The 16,167-nt window shown below is 45.4% G+C and overlaps 1 protein-coding gene across 1 annotated transcript in view; it reads right to left on the bottom strand.

The window, feature by feature from the left end:
* The window catches only part of LOC126143752 (Down syndrome cell adhesion molecule-like protein Dscam2), a 726,918-nt gene that overhangs the window by 691,459 nt on the left and 19,292 nt on the right, over positions 1-16,167 (bottom strand). The window contains exon 3 of the mRNA XM_049915449.1: positions 3,218-3,360. Within this exon, the coding sequence (XP_049771406.1) occupies positions 3,218-3,360 (143 nt within the window). The remainder of the gene's footprint in view (positions 1-3,217; positions 3,361-16,167) is intronic.

The raw sequence follows: 16,167 nt of genomic DNA, 5'->3' as shown, positions 1-16,167 counted from the left end.
CAGTCACTAAATTAACTTTCGATTTTTCGGTTTTATTAATTCTTTTGCTAAATTAAGTCAGAGTGTAGCGAAATTTATTACTTCTGACAAACTTTAAGTTTTCACACTACATGTGTCAACCCTCAGTTGCCACGCTTCTAGTGCTAATTATATGTGTAATAACCTTTCTTTTTCAGTTACTATAGTAATTGTCCTTAGGACTGGCGACCGTAATTTCCCCCAAATCTCAAATATCTAATTACCGCTGGTTAATTGTTAACGTAACGGCCGCACATTTACTTTCTTTATTAACTTTACCCCTTTTCAAAATTAATTTCCACCAGTTTCATTTGCATTTTTCCTTTCATTTAGATGTAACCCTTTCCTCCCTCTTTACCGACAGATTAACTTCGGTGACGATTGCTTTTCCCAAATTTCCATTAGGTACACGTGGTTTAATTTTTCACTGTCATTAAGGTCGATAAGTGAGGGGGAGATTACAAGATGGCTGGATTTTTGAAAGTATGTTCTGATCGAATAATACGAATAACTTCGAAGAGAACAATCTGTTGACAGACAGTGATTCTAGTTATAGAAAACATCGTTCTTGTGCAACATAAATAGCTACTTATCGACAAGGCCTCTCAGATTGATTACGTATTTCTAGACTTCCAGGAGGCTTTTGACACTGTACATCACAAGAGGCTTGCAATAAAATTGCATGCCTATGGAATATAGTCTCAGGTATGCGACAGGATTGGCGATTTCCTGTCAGAGAGGTTACAGGTCATCGATTAAAACAGAAGAGATTTCGGACGTTTCCTAAGGTGTTGTTATAGAACCTTTGCTGTTCCTTATCCATTTAAACGATTTTATCGTCTAGCAAAGTCATATGAAAATTAAAACCAAGTGCAAAACGATTTATTTGAGATACCTGTCTCGGGTGTGAAAATTGGCAACTAATCCCAGCCGGCCAAAGTGGCCGAGCGGCTGTAGGCGCTACAGTCTGGAACCGCGCAACTGCTATGGTCGCAGGTTCGAATCCTGCCTCGGGCATGGATGTGTGTGGTGTCCTTAGGTTAGTTAGGTTTAAGTAGCTATAAGTTCTAGGGGACTGATGACCACAGTAGTTAAGTCCCATAGTGCTCAGAACCATTTGAAGCATTTTTGAACTAATCCCAAATAATGAAAAGAGTGAGGTCATACATACGAGTGCTAAAAGGGATCCTTTAAATTTCGGTTATACGATAAATGAGTCAAATCTAAAGACCGTAAATGTAACAAATTATCTAGGAATTACAATTACGAACGACTTAAATAAAAAAGCACACATTGGAAAAGTTGTGGGGAAGACGAACCAAAGACTGCGTTTTATTGGCAGAAAAGTTAGAAGATGCACAGATCTATGTACTAAAGAGATTGCCTACACTACGCTTGTCTGTCCTCTTTCGAAGCACTGCTGTGCGGCATGGGATCCTCACCAGATTGGATTCACGGAATACATCGAGAAAGTTCAAAGAAGGGCACCACGTTTTGTACTATCGCGAAATAGGGGTGAGAGTGTCACGGACATGATAAAGGATTTGGGGTGGACATCATTAAAACAAAGGCGTTCCTCTTTGCGGCGGGATTTTCTCAGGAAATTTCTATCACCAACTTTCTCCTTCAAATGCGAAAATATTGTTGACACCGTCCTACATGGGGAGGATCGATCACCGGAATAAATTAAGGGAAATCAGAACTCGCACGGAAAGACGTAGGTGTTCGTTTTTCACGCGCTGTTCGAGAGTGGAATAACAGAGAATTATTGTAAAGGTCGTTCGATGAACCCTCTGGCAGGCTCTTAAGTGATTTGCAGAGTATCCATGTAGATGTAAATGTAGACCTTCATGACCAGAACGTGTGAAATTAGCTGATCCATGAAGGTAGGAGAAGAAGAAGAAGATAAAAAATAATTGTGATGTACTTTAATTGCATTTTTGTAGATCGCACATCTGATCCTTTAATTTGGTACTGATTACAAGTTTATTAATATAAATGTCGTTAATTTAAATTTGAGTCTCAAGAAATAAATCCTTTTCATCTTAAATTAGCGAATTGATCTTTACTCTTATAGTGACCTTTACGATGAGTCCTGCACCACGTGGCAGAACGATCACTTGTGCTGTGAACGCTACAAACCATAACGCAGATGGCGAGAGTGCACAGTGTGGGCAAAACATTTGATCCGAGCGACTTTGATACAGGGCAGATTGTGATCGCGCGGCGTATGGAACGCGTTATCTCGGAAACCTCAAAGCTCTCGGAACTTGATGTGTTGTCATCATTAGTGGACCAAGTGACACTGGAACCGCCAGTGGACGAAAACATGTTACTCGTTTAAGCTTCAACCAAAGGTATGGAGACTGCAACGCAAAACAGAATGGGTGTGAAATCGACGGCGCAGATGTCAGCGGAGTAGTCTCGTCTGCCCAAATGACATGTTTATCCATGATATGAAGAAAGCTTTCACTGCTCTTTCACTGAGCTGTTCCCTCGGGCATGGGAGTGTGTGTTGTTCTTAGCATAAGTTAGTTTAAGTAGTGTGTAAGTCTAGGGACCGATGACCTCAGCAGTTTGGTTCCTTAGGAATTCACGCACATTTGAACACACAGGCTGAGCTGTTGTCCGTTTTCAAAGAAATTTGTTACAAAAAATGGTTCAAATGGCTCTGAACACTATGGGACTCAACTGCTGAGGTCATTAGTCCCCTAGAACTTAGAGCTAGTTAAACCTAACTAACCTAAGGACATCACAAACATCCATGCCCGAGGCAGGATTCGAACCTGCGACCTTAGCGGTCTTACGGTTCCAGACTGCAGCGCCTTTAACCGCACGGCCACTTCGGCCGGCAAATTTGTTACATTTCAGCTTCGAAATTACTGCATACTTTGAACTGTACTTAGCATAGAATCTACAAGAAATTGTTACTGATGTATCGACAGTTAATGTGTGATTTTTTGTGACACGTTTTGTATTCATGTGTTTATTGCTAATAGTCTGGATGGAAACACTGTTTTGAAGATACTTGTGGTGTTAATGAAATCTGACAAGTGATGGCAAACGAACACTGCAGAAGAAGTTTCAGCTGCCTCAACACAGTAATGTACACGTTGACTCTTTTACACATATAGAAACATGCTCTTTTATTGAACTGTTGTTGGTTTTCAAACTACTTTGTTACATTTGAGCTACTCACCGGCGCGTAAGGCGACGTCTCTGCTGCGGACAGCACCAGCCAGGTTGGACGCGCGGCAGCGGTACGTGGTGGAGTGTACTTCCTCCCGGTAGTCCTCTGCACGGAAAGGGGGGAAGTGCAGCGTGCCGTTCGCCAGCGGTTGCCTGCAAATACGGGATGTCTTAACAAAGTGGTTCATTCTCTGGTACTCGGTTGCTTACTCTTAAAACAGATCATCGCTATCGGCTTGTTAATTCATTGTAAAGACAATACATGTGATACAACGCTGAAGTATTTTTGTGCATGTATACTGCATACATGACTGCATTTAGGCTTATATTCCTGTGATTATGACAAGCGCAGAAAAAAAACTGCAATGATACTTGTATAAAGTGTGGTCCATTGATAGTGACCGGGCCAAATATCTCACGAAATAAGCATCAAACGAAAAAACTACAAAGAACGAAACTCTTCTACCTTGAAAGAGGAAACCAGATGGCACTATGGTTGGCCCGCTAGATAGCGTTCCATAGGTCAAACGGATATCAACAGCGTTTTTTAAAACAGGAACCCCCATTTTTTATCACATATTCGTGTGGTACATAAATCAATATGAAACCACTTTTTTCGCTTTGTGATAGATGGCGCTGTAATAATCACAAACGTATAAGTACGTGGTATCACGTAGCATTCCGCCAGTGTGGACGGTATTTGCTCCGTGATACATTACCCGTGTTAAAATGGACCGTTTACCAATTGCAGAAAAGGTCGATATCGTGTTGATCTATGACTACTGTGATCAAAATGCTCAACGGGCGTGTGCTATGTATGCTGCTCGGTATCCTGGACGACATCATCCAAGTGTCCGGACCGTTCGCCGGATAGTTACGTTATTTAAGAAAACAGGAAGTGTTCAGCCACATGTGCACCGTCAGCCACGACATACAACAGACGATGATGCCCAAGTAGGTGTTTTAGCTGCTGTCGCGGCTAATCCGCACATCAGTAGCAGACAATCTGCGCGAGAATCGGGAATCTCAAAAAAGTAGGTGTTGAGAATTCTACATCAACATCGATTGCCCCCGTCCCATATTTCTATGCACCAGAATTTGCATGGCGACGACTTTGAACGTCGTGTACAGTTGTGCCACTGGGTACAAGAGAAATTACGGGACGATGGCGGAATTTTTCACACGTTCTACACTCCTGGAAATTGAAATAAGAACACCGTGAATTCATTGTTCCAGGAAGGGGAAACTTTATTGACACATTCCTGGGGTCAGATACATCACATGATCACACTGACAGAACCACAGGCACATAGACACAGGCAACAGAGCATGCACAATGTCGGCACTAGTACAGTGTATATCCACCTTTCGCAGCAATGCAGGCTGCTATTCTCCCATGGAGACGATCGTAGAGATGCTGGATGTAGTCCTGTGGAACGGCTTGCCATGCCATTTCCACCTGGCGCCTCAGTTGGACCAGCGTTCGTGCTGGACGTGCAGACCGCGTGAGACGACGCTTCATCCAGTCCCAAACATGCTCAATGGGGGACAGATCCGGAGATCTTGCTGGCCAGGGTAGTTGACTTACACCTTCTAGAGCACGTTGGGTGGCACGGGATACATGCGGACGTGCATTGTCCTGTTGGATCAGCAAGTTCCCTTGCCGGTCTAGGAATGGTAGAACGATGGGTTCGATGACGGTTTGGATGTACCGTGCACTATTCAGTGTCCCCTCGACGACCACCAGTGGTGTACGGCCAGTGTAGGAGATCGCTCCCCACACCATGATGCCGGGTGTTGGCCCTGTGTGCCTCGGTCGCATGCAGTCCTGATTGTGGCGCTCACCTGCACGGCGCCAAACACGCATACGACCATCATTGGCACCAAGGCAGAAGCGACTCTCATCGCTGAAGACGACACGTCTCCATTCGTCCCTCCATTCACGCCTGTCGCGACACCACTGGAGGCGGGCTGCACGATGTTGGGGCGTGAGCGGAAGACGGCCTAACGGTGTGCGGGACCGTAGCCCAGCTTCATGGAGACGGTTGCGAATGGTCCTCGCCGATACCCCAGGAGCAACAGTGTCCCTAATTTGCTGGGAAGTGGCGGTGCGGTCCCCTACGGCACTGCGTAGGATCCTACGGTCTTGGCGTGCATCCGTGCGTCGCTGCGGTCCGGTCCCAGGTCGACGGGCACGTGCACCTTCCGCCGACCACTGGCGACAACATCGATGTACTGTGGAGACCTCACGCCCCATGTCTTGAGCAATTCGGCGATACGTGCACCTGGCCTCCCGCATGCCCACTATACGCCCTCGCTCAAAGTCCGTCAACTGCACATACGGTTCACGTCCACGCTGTCGCGGCATGCTACCAGTGTTAAAGACTGCGATGGAACTCCGTATGCCACGGCAAACTGGCTGACACTGACGGCGGCGGTGCACAAATGCTGCGCAGCTAGCGCCATTCGACGGCCAACACCGCGGTTCCTGGTGTGTCCGCTGTGCCGTGCGTGTGATCATTGCTTGTACAGCCCTCTCGCAGTGTCCGGAGCAAGTATGGTGGGTCTGACACACCGGTGTCAATGTGTTCTTTTTTCCATTTGCAGGAGTGTATTTAGTGTCATTCACCAACAGCGGTCAGGTAAACCGGCATAATATGCACTATTGGGCAACGGAAAATTCACGATGGCTGCGACAAGTGGAACATCAGCGACCTTGGCGGGTTAGTGTATGGTGCGGCATTATGGCAGAAAGGCTAATTGGCCCCCATTTTATCGATGGCATTCTAAATGGTGCAATGTATGCTGATTTCCTACGTAATGTTCCACCGATGTTACTACGAGATGTTTCACTGCATGACAGAATAGCGATGTACGTCCAACATCATGGATGTTCGGCACATAGCTCGCGGGCGATTGAAGCGGTATTGAATAGCATATTTCATGAAAAGTGGATTGGTCGACGAAGCACTATACCATGGCCCGCACGTTCACTGGATCTGACGTCCCAGGATTTCTTTCTGTGGAGAAAGTTGAAGGATATCTGCTATCGTGATCCACCGACAACGCCTGACAACATCCATCAGCGCATTGTCAATGCATGTGCGAACATTATGGAAGGCGAACCACTCGCTGTTCAGAGAAATGTCGTTACACGTATTGCGAAACGCATTGAGGTTGACGGACATAATTTTGAGCATTTATTGCATTAATGTGGTATTTACAGATAATCACGCTGTAACAGCATGCGTTTTCAGAAATGATAAGTTCACAGAGGTACATGTATCACACTGGAACAACCGAAATAAAATCTTCAAACGTACCTATGTCCTGCATTTTAATTTAGAAAACCTACCTGTTACCGACTGTTCGTCTAAAATTGTGAGCCATATGTTTGTGACAATTACAGCGCCATCTATCACAAAGCGAAAAAAGTGGTCCAACTAAAACATTCGTATTTCTTTACGTACTACACGAATATGTAATAAAAATAGGGGTTCCTCCTTTAAAAAAGGCAGTTCATATCCGTTTGACCTATGGCAGCGGTATCTAGCGGGCCAACCACAGCGCCATCTGGTTTCCCCCTTCAAGTTAGACAAGTTTCGTTCTTTGTAGTTTTTTCGTTTGACGCTTATTTCGTGAGATATTTGTCCCGGTCACGATCGATGGACCACCCTGTATAATATAAATTGTCATGAAATTCTTCTCTAAATGTAGGTTCATCAGAACCAGAACACGCCTACTGAGGTGGCTAAGCGCGTCGTTGGTAGCCGATTCGAACCCTAGTCGTATAAAAATATTGCACCACCAGTATTTGGCTCCCATCCCCGCCCCCTGCCACATCTTCACTGTTGTGTCCCCCCTACCCCCCATTTCTACATCCTACATCTCCTTTCCCAAGGTGGCTTCCATCAACTCCCCCTCCCAGATAATGCCCTCTCTCCCTCCATTTATCCCTCCTATCAACTCTGATCCTCACTCCCCCTCCTTTCCTCTGTCCTTTTCTCGGGCTCCCTCTCCCCCCCTTCCATCCTCTTTCTTCCCCACCTCCCCTCTCTTTGCCCCCTTCTCTCCCCTAAGTCCTTTTACATTTCCCTCCTCTGCCTCCTCTCATTCCCTCTCGCGTCTGCCCTTCTCCCCCTTTATTAGTCCTCTCCCTCATTGGTCCCCCCCGCTTTTTCGTTTTTTTCCTTCCTCCCTCCTTGTTCTTCGCCCTCCTCCAGGTCCCCCCCCCCCCCCCCCCATCTGCCTTTGGCTCGGGAGTGCCGCCACTTTCGTGCAGTGTTCTACAGTGAGTGTTCTAAAGTGAGTGTTTTACAGTGAGTGTTCCGTGTTGTGTTTTTTGGGAAGTGTTACGGACGGCCATCATACTGTCACTGGGTGTGCCTTTTATCTCTTGCGAACAGAAACCAGATTGTCGCCGTGTTTTTTTAATTGTGTGTGTACTATGTTACTTGTCTGATTCCTGTGCCTTTTATTAACGTTGCCAACCCCTTTTGCTTTCTGTTTTAACTTTCCGCATTTTTCCGCCATTTTACACTTGACGTCACAGTTTTATCGCCTGTTTTTCTTGTTTCTTTTCTTCTTCCATTTTTTAAAAATAAAAGTCTGTAGACTGTAGAGCGGCCTACTAAGCTGCTGCCAGCCCGCCCCCTTCGGGGGGGGGGGGGGGGAATTGAAAATCAATAAATGAAAAAAAATGTATTTGGCGAGCAAGGAGACGAGACGCTACCAGTACCCAGTGCCTGGAGTTAGATTGCAAACCTCTTCAGTTTCTTATGGAGTGAGGGCGTCTGCTGGATGGAGATATTAAAACCGGCAGTCCTTGTGGCGCTATTCGAGAATAAGAGGCTATGAGTCGTCACCGGCGTTCACACATTTACGACACAACTCTCACACGACAGCTGGAGAAAGAACGCGGAGTGTGAGGGTAGAAAACCCTTCCCGATTAAGTGGCTTTCTCAACCGACAGTGCCAATCGACTTTTTCTTTTCTCACAATCATAAATACCACGAGCATCATACATTTAACACCCTCTTCCAGATTCGGACCTCCACTAATTACCATGCTCAATGGTATTCAGCTATACTGATTTATTGACTGATTTATCGACATGCTATACCAATCCACGTGAAACCTACATGTTTTCTAACATCATCTACATAATTGGCAGTAATCAGTAAATCGTTATCAAAATCTTTTTTTGTCTTTTAGAATCCAGAAAAGAGCTTGCTTCTTTCATTTACCATCCTTTTGGTTGCCTTTATATTTTGTATATCAGCAATTTCATTACAACCACAATTAAGTTTTCAACTCCATGTCGTTCATTGACCTTCGTTTGTTTTCCTGACTTCACTAGTCATTCAGGCAGACGTATCACTCCATTGAGCTCTAAGGAACTCCCGCATGCAGAATAGTTTCTACATTAAAAATCCGAAGTATGCTCTTATTATAAACTTTCCTTTTCAAACATGTCGGAAACTTACATTTGAAGACGCTGTTCACTTTCTATGAAAAGTGATGCCATTTTTAATCTTCTACTTATTTCCTGTCGACTCCATTGGGTCACTCTCTTCTTCTTCTTCTTCTTCTTCTTTTGCTTGTGCCTTTGTCCCACGGTTTCGGAGGGTCGGCATGGTTAGGGTCGGATTTGGCAAGGTTAATTTTGGCGGGAGGGGGGGGGGGTGAGGGCGGGGTGCCCTTCCTGTGCCACGCCTTTACCCCCCGTGACGGAATTAGTGCAACCCAGCTGTCTGCATATAGTGTAATCCACGGAATAGTGCGAACGTGTTCAGATGTATGCGAGTCGTGTAACTGAGGCGGGACGTGGGGACCAGCCCAGTATTCACATAGTAGGATGTGAAAAATTGCCTGAAAAGCACATACATTGGCCGGCACACTGGCCTTCGTCAGTAATCCGCTGGGTGGATTCGATCTGGGGCCGTCGCGCCAACCCGAGTCCAGGAAACAGTGCGTTAGCGCTCTCGGCTAACCTGGCGTGTAAGTTGTGATTACTTACTCGGCCTACCTGGCAGCTTCAGTCACTGTTTTTCATTACCCAATGTGCAAAAACTTATCAGCTGAACAGGAAGGCCAGCTTCCTCTTAATGTCGTCTGTCTTTTATACTGCTCTGCACATCTAGACAGTACAGCTATCATCAGAGCGTTATACACACACCAAAAAAAGTTTTGAATCATCCCAGTTCCCTGAACTCCTGAAGACAGATGTTGACTGTGGGTATTGTATCACAGACACAGTCCCTTTGACTGTTCAGAGATGTCACTAAACCGGCCCAAAGACGTAAACAACGATGCATGAGCAGCGCCTATTAGACGGAGGGGGTCCCACAGCCGATCAGTTCCAGTCATTCCACGAGGAAGGACATACATGGCTCGTGTTGTCTGTAGTTCAACCATGTCAAAACGGTCAATACAGCGGTTTGATCACATCCGCATTGTTACTTTGTGCCACGAAGGGCTCTCAACAAGGGAAGTGTCCATGGGTCTCGGAGTGAACCAAAGCGATGTTGGGGTTGGGTTGTTTGGGGAAGGAGACCAGACAGCGAGGTCATCGGTCTCATCGGATTAGGGAAGGACTGGGAAGGAAGTCGGCCGTGTCCTTTCACAGGATCCATACCGGCATTTGCCTGGAGCGATTTAGGGAAATCACGGAAAACCTAAACCAGGATGGCCGGACGCGGGATTGAACCGTCGTCCTCCCGAATGCGAGTCCAGTGTTTAACCACTGCGCCACCTCGCTCGGTCCAAAGCGACGTATTTCGGACTTGGAGGAGATACAGAGAGACAGGAACTGTCGATGGCATGCCTCGCTCAGGCCGCCCAAGGATGACCGTTACCTACGGATTATGGCTCGGAGGAACCGTGTCAGCAACGCCACCTTGTTGAATAATGCTTTTCTTGCAGCTACAAGACGTTGTGTTACGACTCAAACTGTGCGCAATAGGCTGCATGATACGCAACTTCAATCTCGACGTCCATGGCGAGGTCCATCTTTGCAACCACAATACCATGCAGCGAGTTACAGATGAGCCCAACAACACACCGAATGGACCGATCAGGATTGGCATCACGTTCTCTTCATCGATGAGTGTCGCATATACCTTTAACCAGACAATGGTCGGAGATGTGTTTGGAGGCAACCCAGTCAGGCTGAACAACTTAGACACACTGTCCAGCGAGTGCAGCAAAATGGAGGTTCCCTGCTGTTTTAGGGTGGCGTTATGTGGGGCCGACGTATGCCGCTGGTGGTCATGGAAGGCGCCGTAACGGCTGTACGATACGAGAATGCCATCCTCCGACCGATAGTGGCAGCATATTGGCGAGGCCATCGTCTTCGTGGACGACAATTCGCGCCCCCATCGTGCACAGCTTGTGAATGACTTCCTTCAGGACAACGAAGTCACCGGACTAGAGACGACAGCATGTTCTCCAGACATGAACCCCATCCAACGTGCCTGGTATGGATTGAAAACTCTGAGGGATCTACAGCGAATCGCCGTTGAGGAGTGGGACAATCTGGACCAACAATGGCTTGATGAAGTTGTGGACAGAATGCCACGACGAATACAGGCATGCACCAATGCAAGAAGACGTGATACTGGGTATTAGGGGTACTGATGTGTACAGCAATCTGGACTCTGAAGGTGGTATGGTGGTACAACATGCAATGTGTGGCTTTCATCAGCAATAAAAATGGCGGAAATGATGTTGACCTCTATTCCAATTTTCTGTATAGGTTTCGAGAACTCTCGGAACCTAGGTGATGCAAAACATTTTTTGTTGTCTGCAAATAGTCATGTCGACTGAAGTACGAGTAATTACGACACGTATTCGTATATAACTCAGGTGCATTAGGTGGATTTATAACGTACTGATGATAGCACCAGTATCAGTTTAAATCTAGATCTGCAGTGCAATAAAAAAGACAGATGGCGTTACGACCAACGGTGACCCTCTTCCTGTCCTGGAATACATCAAGGTCGTGGGGCACAGTCATTCCCATGGATTCGAAAAGGATGACTTATCAATTGGTTATACCTCTTCACTGATAATTTCAACCATTTTCTTTTCAATGAACGTAAACAGACTGAACCGCAAGAATTTTTTTTAGGTTGCCGGTTTCGGTCTCTTTTAGGCCATCTTCAGACCTCTTACCATGATGGTAGGCGGTGGCGGTGAAGGGAGTAGGCGTTACGACTCCACGAACGCTAACCGAAGAAAAATGTTTCTTGCGGCTGAGACACTTTGTGTTAATTTTAAAGTAGTGAGAATACCGCTGTTGTCCTAGAGAAATGTTCTCAAAAACTACATTTTCTTTTCAATGTGTTGGAGTGGGATAAATCAAGGAGGTAATAATTTGTTTTCACAACTCATTTTTATTAAGACAGGTACATAAAAGATTTCTTAAACGCAGAATGCTCAAGGCTTTTATGCGCCACACTAGGGTGGAATAAGGAGTAGCGAAGCAGTTTTTCTTCTATTACTCCGTTTAAGAAAGGTAGTTGTGTTTATGAGTTACGTTTAATGACGATAATCGCCACAATGGATTAAATCTGCTTCATGGCCGTTGTCAGCAAGGAACGCCGTTTGTAGGTCTGCCTAGCGTTTTTTGACCGCTTGCTTAATCTGCTGTACGAATCAATATAACTAAGATATGTATGTTCTGACAGATGTAACAGAGTGCTGTCTGTTCCGACAGAACAGACAGCTCTCAGTTACATTAATATAATCGAGCTCGACTGCGGATGCACAAATATTATTCGAACGCCTAAGTGAATCAAGAATTTGCGAGTAGGTGTAACGGACGAACGACGCTGTGATCCAGCTTGCGATAGGTTGAGACTTTGGGTCGGACGGGAGGCGTGTTTGGGAGGGTGAGTCGGTTAAGGCAACTATTCGAGAGAAGCGGCACAGGCAGGTTAGAGTCCTGGTCGGTCACAAATTTTCAGTTTCGCCATTGCAATACGGGAATGCCCTCTGCGGAAGGGAGTCATGATTTCCCACCTTCCCCTTATGCCTTATAAATCATTGCAATAGCAGAGTGGACATGTTGCGAGTTCCTTTCAAACTACACTATGCTATCAAAAGTATCCGGACACCTGGCTGAAAATGACTTACAAGTTCGTGGCGCCCTCCATGCTGGAATTCAGTATGGTGTTGGCCCACTCTTAGCCTTGATGACAGCTTCCACTACCGCAGGCATACGTTCAGTCAGGTGCTGGAAGGTTTCTTGGGGAGCGTCAGCCCATTCTTCACGGAATGCTGCACTGAGGAGAGGTATCGATGTGGGTGGGTGACGACTGGCACGAAGTAGGCGTTCCAAAACATCCCAAAGGTGTTCTATAGGATTCAGGTCAGGACTCTGTGCAGGCCAATCCGTTACAGGGATGTTATTGTCGTGTAACCACTCCGGCACATGCCGTGCATTATGAGCAGGTGCTCGGTCGTGCTGAAAGATTCAATCGCCATCCCCGAATTCCTCTTCTACAGTGGGAAGCAAGGAGGTGCTTAAAACATCAGTGTATGCCTGTGATGTGATATTGCCACGCAAAAGAAAACAAGGGGTGTAAGCCCCCTCCATGGAAAACACGACCGCACCATAACACCAACGCCTCCGAATTTTACTGTTGGCACTACACACGCTGGCAGATGACGTACCCGGGCGTTCGCCATATCCACACCCTGTCATCGGATCGCTACATTGTGTACCGTGATTCGTCACTCCACACAACGTGTTTCTACTGTTCAATCGTCCAATGTTTACGCTCCTCACACCAAGCGAGGCGTCGTTTGGCATTTACCGGCGAGATGTGTGGCTTCACCTCCCGCCTAACTGTCAAAGCACTTCCAGTGGTTCCTGATGCAGTTTGGAATTCCTGTGTGATAGTCTGGCTAGATGTCTGCCTATTACACATTTTGACCCTCTTCAATTGTCGGCAGTCTCTGTCAATCAACAGACGAGGTCAGCCTGTACGCTTTTGTGCTGTACGTGTCCCTTCACGTTTCCACTTCACTATCGCATCGGAAACAGTAGACTTACGGATGTTTTGGAGTATGGAAATCTCGCGTACAGACGTATGACACAAGTGATATCCAACCACCTGACCACGTTTTAAGTCCGTGAATTCCGCCCCATTCTGCTTTCTCACTATGTCTAGTGACTACTGAGGTCGCTGATGTGGAGTACCTGGCAGTAGGTGGCAGCACAATGCACCTAATATCAAAAACGTGTGTTTTTGGGGGTGTAAGGATACTTTTGATCACATAGTGTAGTTGCTGATTATTGATCGCCCAGGTTTGTGTTTCAGACAATTCTGATATACTGGAATAAAATGGACAAACTCTTTTTCTGTGTGGGAACCCGATAAATCTAGTATCAGATACGACATCACGTCTTTCCATGCAGTGGACTTGGTAGCTGAGTAGAAATGTTAGAGGCTACTAGACTAAATTTTACATAATTTCTAGAACAATATCTTTCATATTCCTACTTAATCGCCATTTTCTTAGAAGACAATAGCGTCCGTTTCCTTCACTGCAAGGGAAGAGTTGAAAGGTGTAACGGTCCACTGCCCAAAAGCACTTACTGAAAAGCTATGTTTAGGACAAAGTTACCTCAGAGTGACAAAATTGATTAAAACCATTCGTAAACCCAAATGATTAGCACCCAAGAGATGGTTCTTTAATAAAGAGAGTACTCCAGGCCATTAGCCAAATTGTGTGCCCATTATTTAGTGAGTGTACAGGTCCGTGTAAATAATTCTCGAAGTTATGCTTAATTAATTGCGCTTTCCACACGTGTGTGGGTGATACTGTTCACAAGTGAGTTACGCAGGAAATGCGAACACGTCTGGCCGCAAACGCCAAGTAACTGTAAATATAACGTGTACGTACTAATTATGGCTTCATCACTTACTTTGATTTGTGATGCAAAAGTCGTAATTAACGTTACTTGCATCACGATTTCTATCATACATCATTATGTAATACTTACAGCACTAAAATTTACATGGAAGATTTTTGTTATTGTGCCAAGAATGTAGCATGTACCATCGCCCCCTCCCCTCCCACCTTCCTCCAGAAATGAAAATGGAACAAGCTGAAATGAAGAAGAAAATAAGGAATGAAAAGAAACACAAGTCTGGGTGGAAGAATCACAAAGCGAAAGCTGTATATCGGTATTTTACTGAACAGTTATAAGATAAGAAAAAGAAAACTAGAAGCAGGAAGGAAACGCTGTAGTTGTTGGAGGTATCGGATGTTCCCAGCATTTGTGATGATTACAATAATAAGTTTACTGGCACATTGAAACTACTACCTGCACATAGTAACGAATCTTATGTGTTAGACTGGATCTCAAGAAAAACAAATGAAGAGAAAGAGTTGTGATATGGGTATCTTGGGTGCGCTGCTTGGTTTCCTGCTGCATGTACTAGATTAGACAGAACATTGTTGTTTATAATTGTAAGTAGCTCTTTAGGTTTTCATGTTGGTAACGCCACGTAGCGCTCTGTATGAAAATCACTGACTGTGCTGTCTGTAGTCTGTGGCTGGTTGGCATTGTTGGAATATTCGCTATTGTAGTGTTGGGCAGTTGCGAGTTGTTGGTGAGCCGCCAGTAGTGGTACAGTGGTGGATGTGGAGAGAGAGAGATGCCAGAGTTTTGAGAGGTTACTATAAGCGATCTGGACGTGTGTCCGCCAGAAAAAGGAAATTTGTAAAGATGGATGTCGTGAATTGATATATATATATATACGAGGGCTATCCACAAAGTACATTACGTTTTGGAATTAAAAATAAATAAAGTATTGGAAATTTTTTTATTATATACAGATGAAAGCCACACTTAAATACTACTTTTCTACATAGTTGCCATTTAAATGAAGGCACTTATCGTAGCGATGGACGAGCTTGGAAATTCCTTCATCGTAAAATTCGGCTGCCTGCGCCTTCAAGAGGATGTAGATGAAGATGAAGATGAAATGGGAGATACGATACTGCGTGAAGAGTTTGACAGAGCACTGAAAGACCTGAGTCGAAACAAGGCCCCCGGAGTAGACAACATTCCATTAGAACTACTGACAACCTTGGGAGAGCCAGTCCTGACAAAACTCTACCATCTAGTGAGCAAGATGTATGAGACAGGCGAAATACCCTCAGACTTCAAGAAGAATATAATAATTCCAATCCCAAAGAAAGCAGGTGTTGACAGATGTGAAAATTACCGAACTATCAGTTTAATAAGTCACAGCTGCAAAATACTAACGCGAATTCTTTACAGACGGATGGAAAAACTGGTAGAAGCCGACCTCGGGGAAGATCAGTTTGGATTCCGTAGAAATGTTGGAACACGTGAGGCAATACTGACCTTACGACTTATCTTAGAAGAAAGATGAAGGAAAGGCAAACCTACGTTTCAAGCATTTGTAGACTTAGAGAAAACTTTTGACAAACTTGATTGGAATACTCTCTTTCAAATTCTGAAGGTGGCAGGGGTAAAATACAAGGAGCGAAAGGCTATTTACAATTTGTACAGAAAGCAGATGGCAGTTATAAGATGACCCATACGTAAGCATCCTGTCTGTTCAGCTGCATCTATGCCTGTCCATTGCGCATTCCGACGGACTTTGGCAATTCCAGCAAGACTATATGACTCCCCACACGTCCAGAATTGCTAAAGAGTGGCTCCAGGAACACTTTCCTGAGTTTAAATACTTCCCCTGGCTACCAAACTCCCCAGAAATGAACATTATTGAATATGTCTGGGATGCCTTGCAACTTGATGTTCGAAAGAGATCTCCACCCCCTCGTACACTTAAGTATTTATGGACAACGCTGCAGAATTCATGGTGTCAGTTCCCTCCAGCAGTATTCAGACATTAATCGAGTTCATGCCACGTCGTGTTGCGACGCTTCTGTCTGCTCGTGGGGGCCTTGTAT

This window comes from Schistocerca cancellata, chromosome 1 (genome assembly GCF_023864275.1).
Source record: "Schistocerca cancellata isolate TAMUIC-IGC-003103 chromosome 1, iqSchCanc2.1, whole genome shotgun sequence".
NCBI lineage: Eukaryota > Metazoa > Arthropoda > Insecta > Orthoptera > Acrididae > Schistocerca > Schistocerca cancellata.
This window is presented reverse-complemented; position numbering and strand designations above follow the sequence as displayed.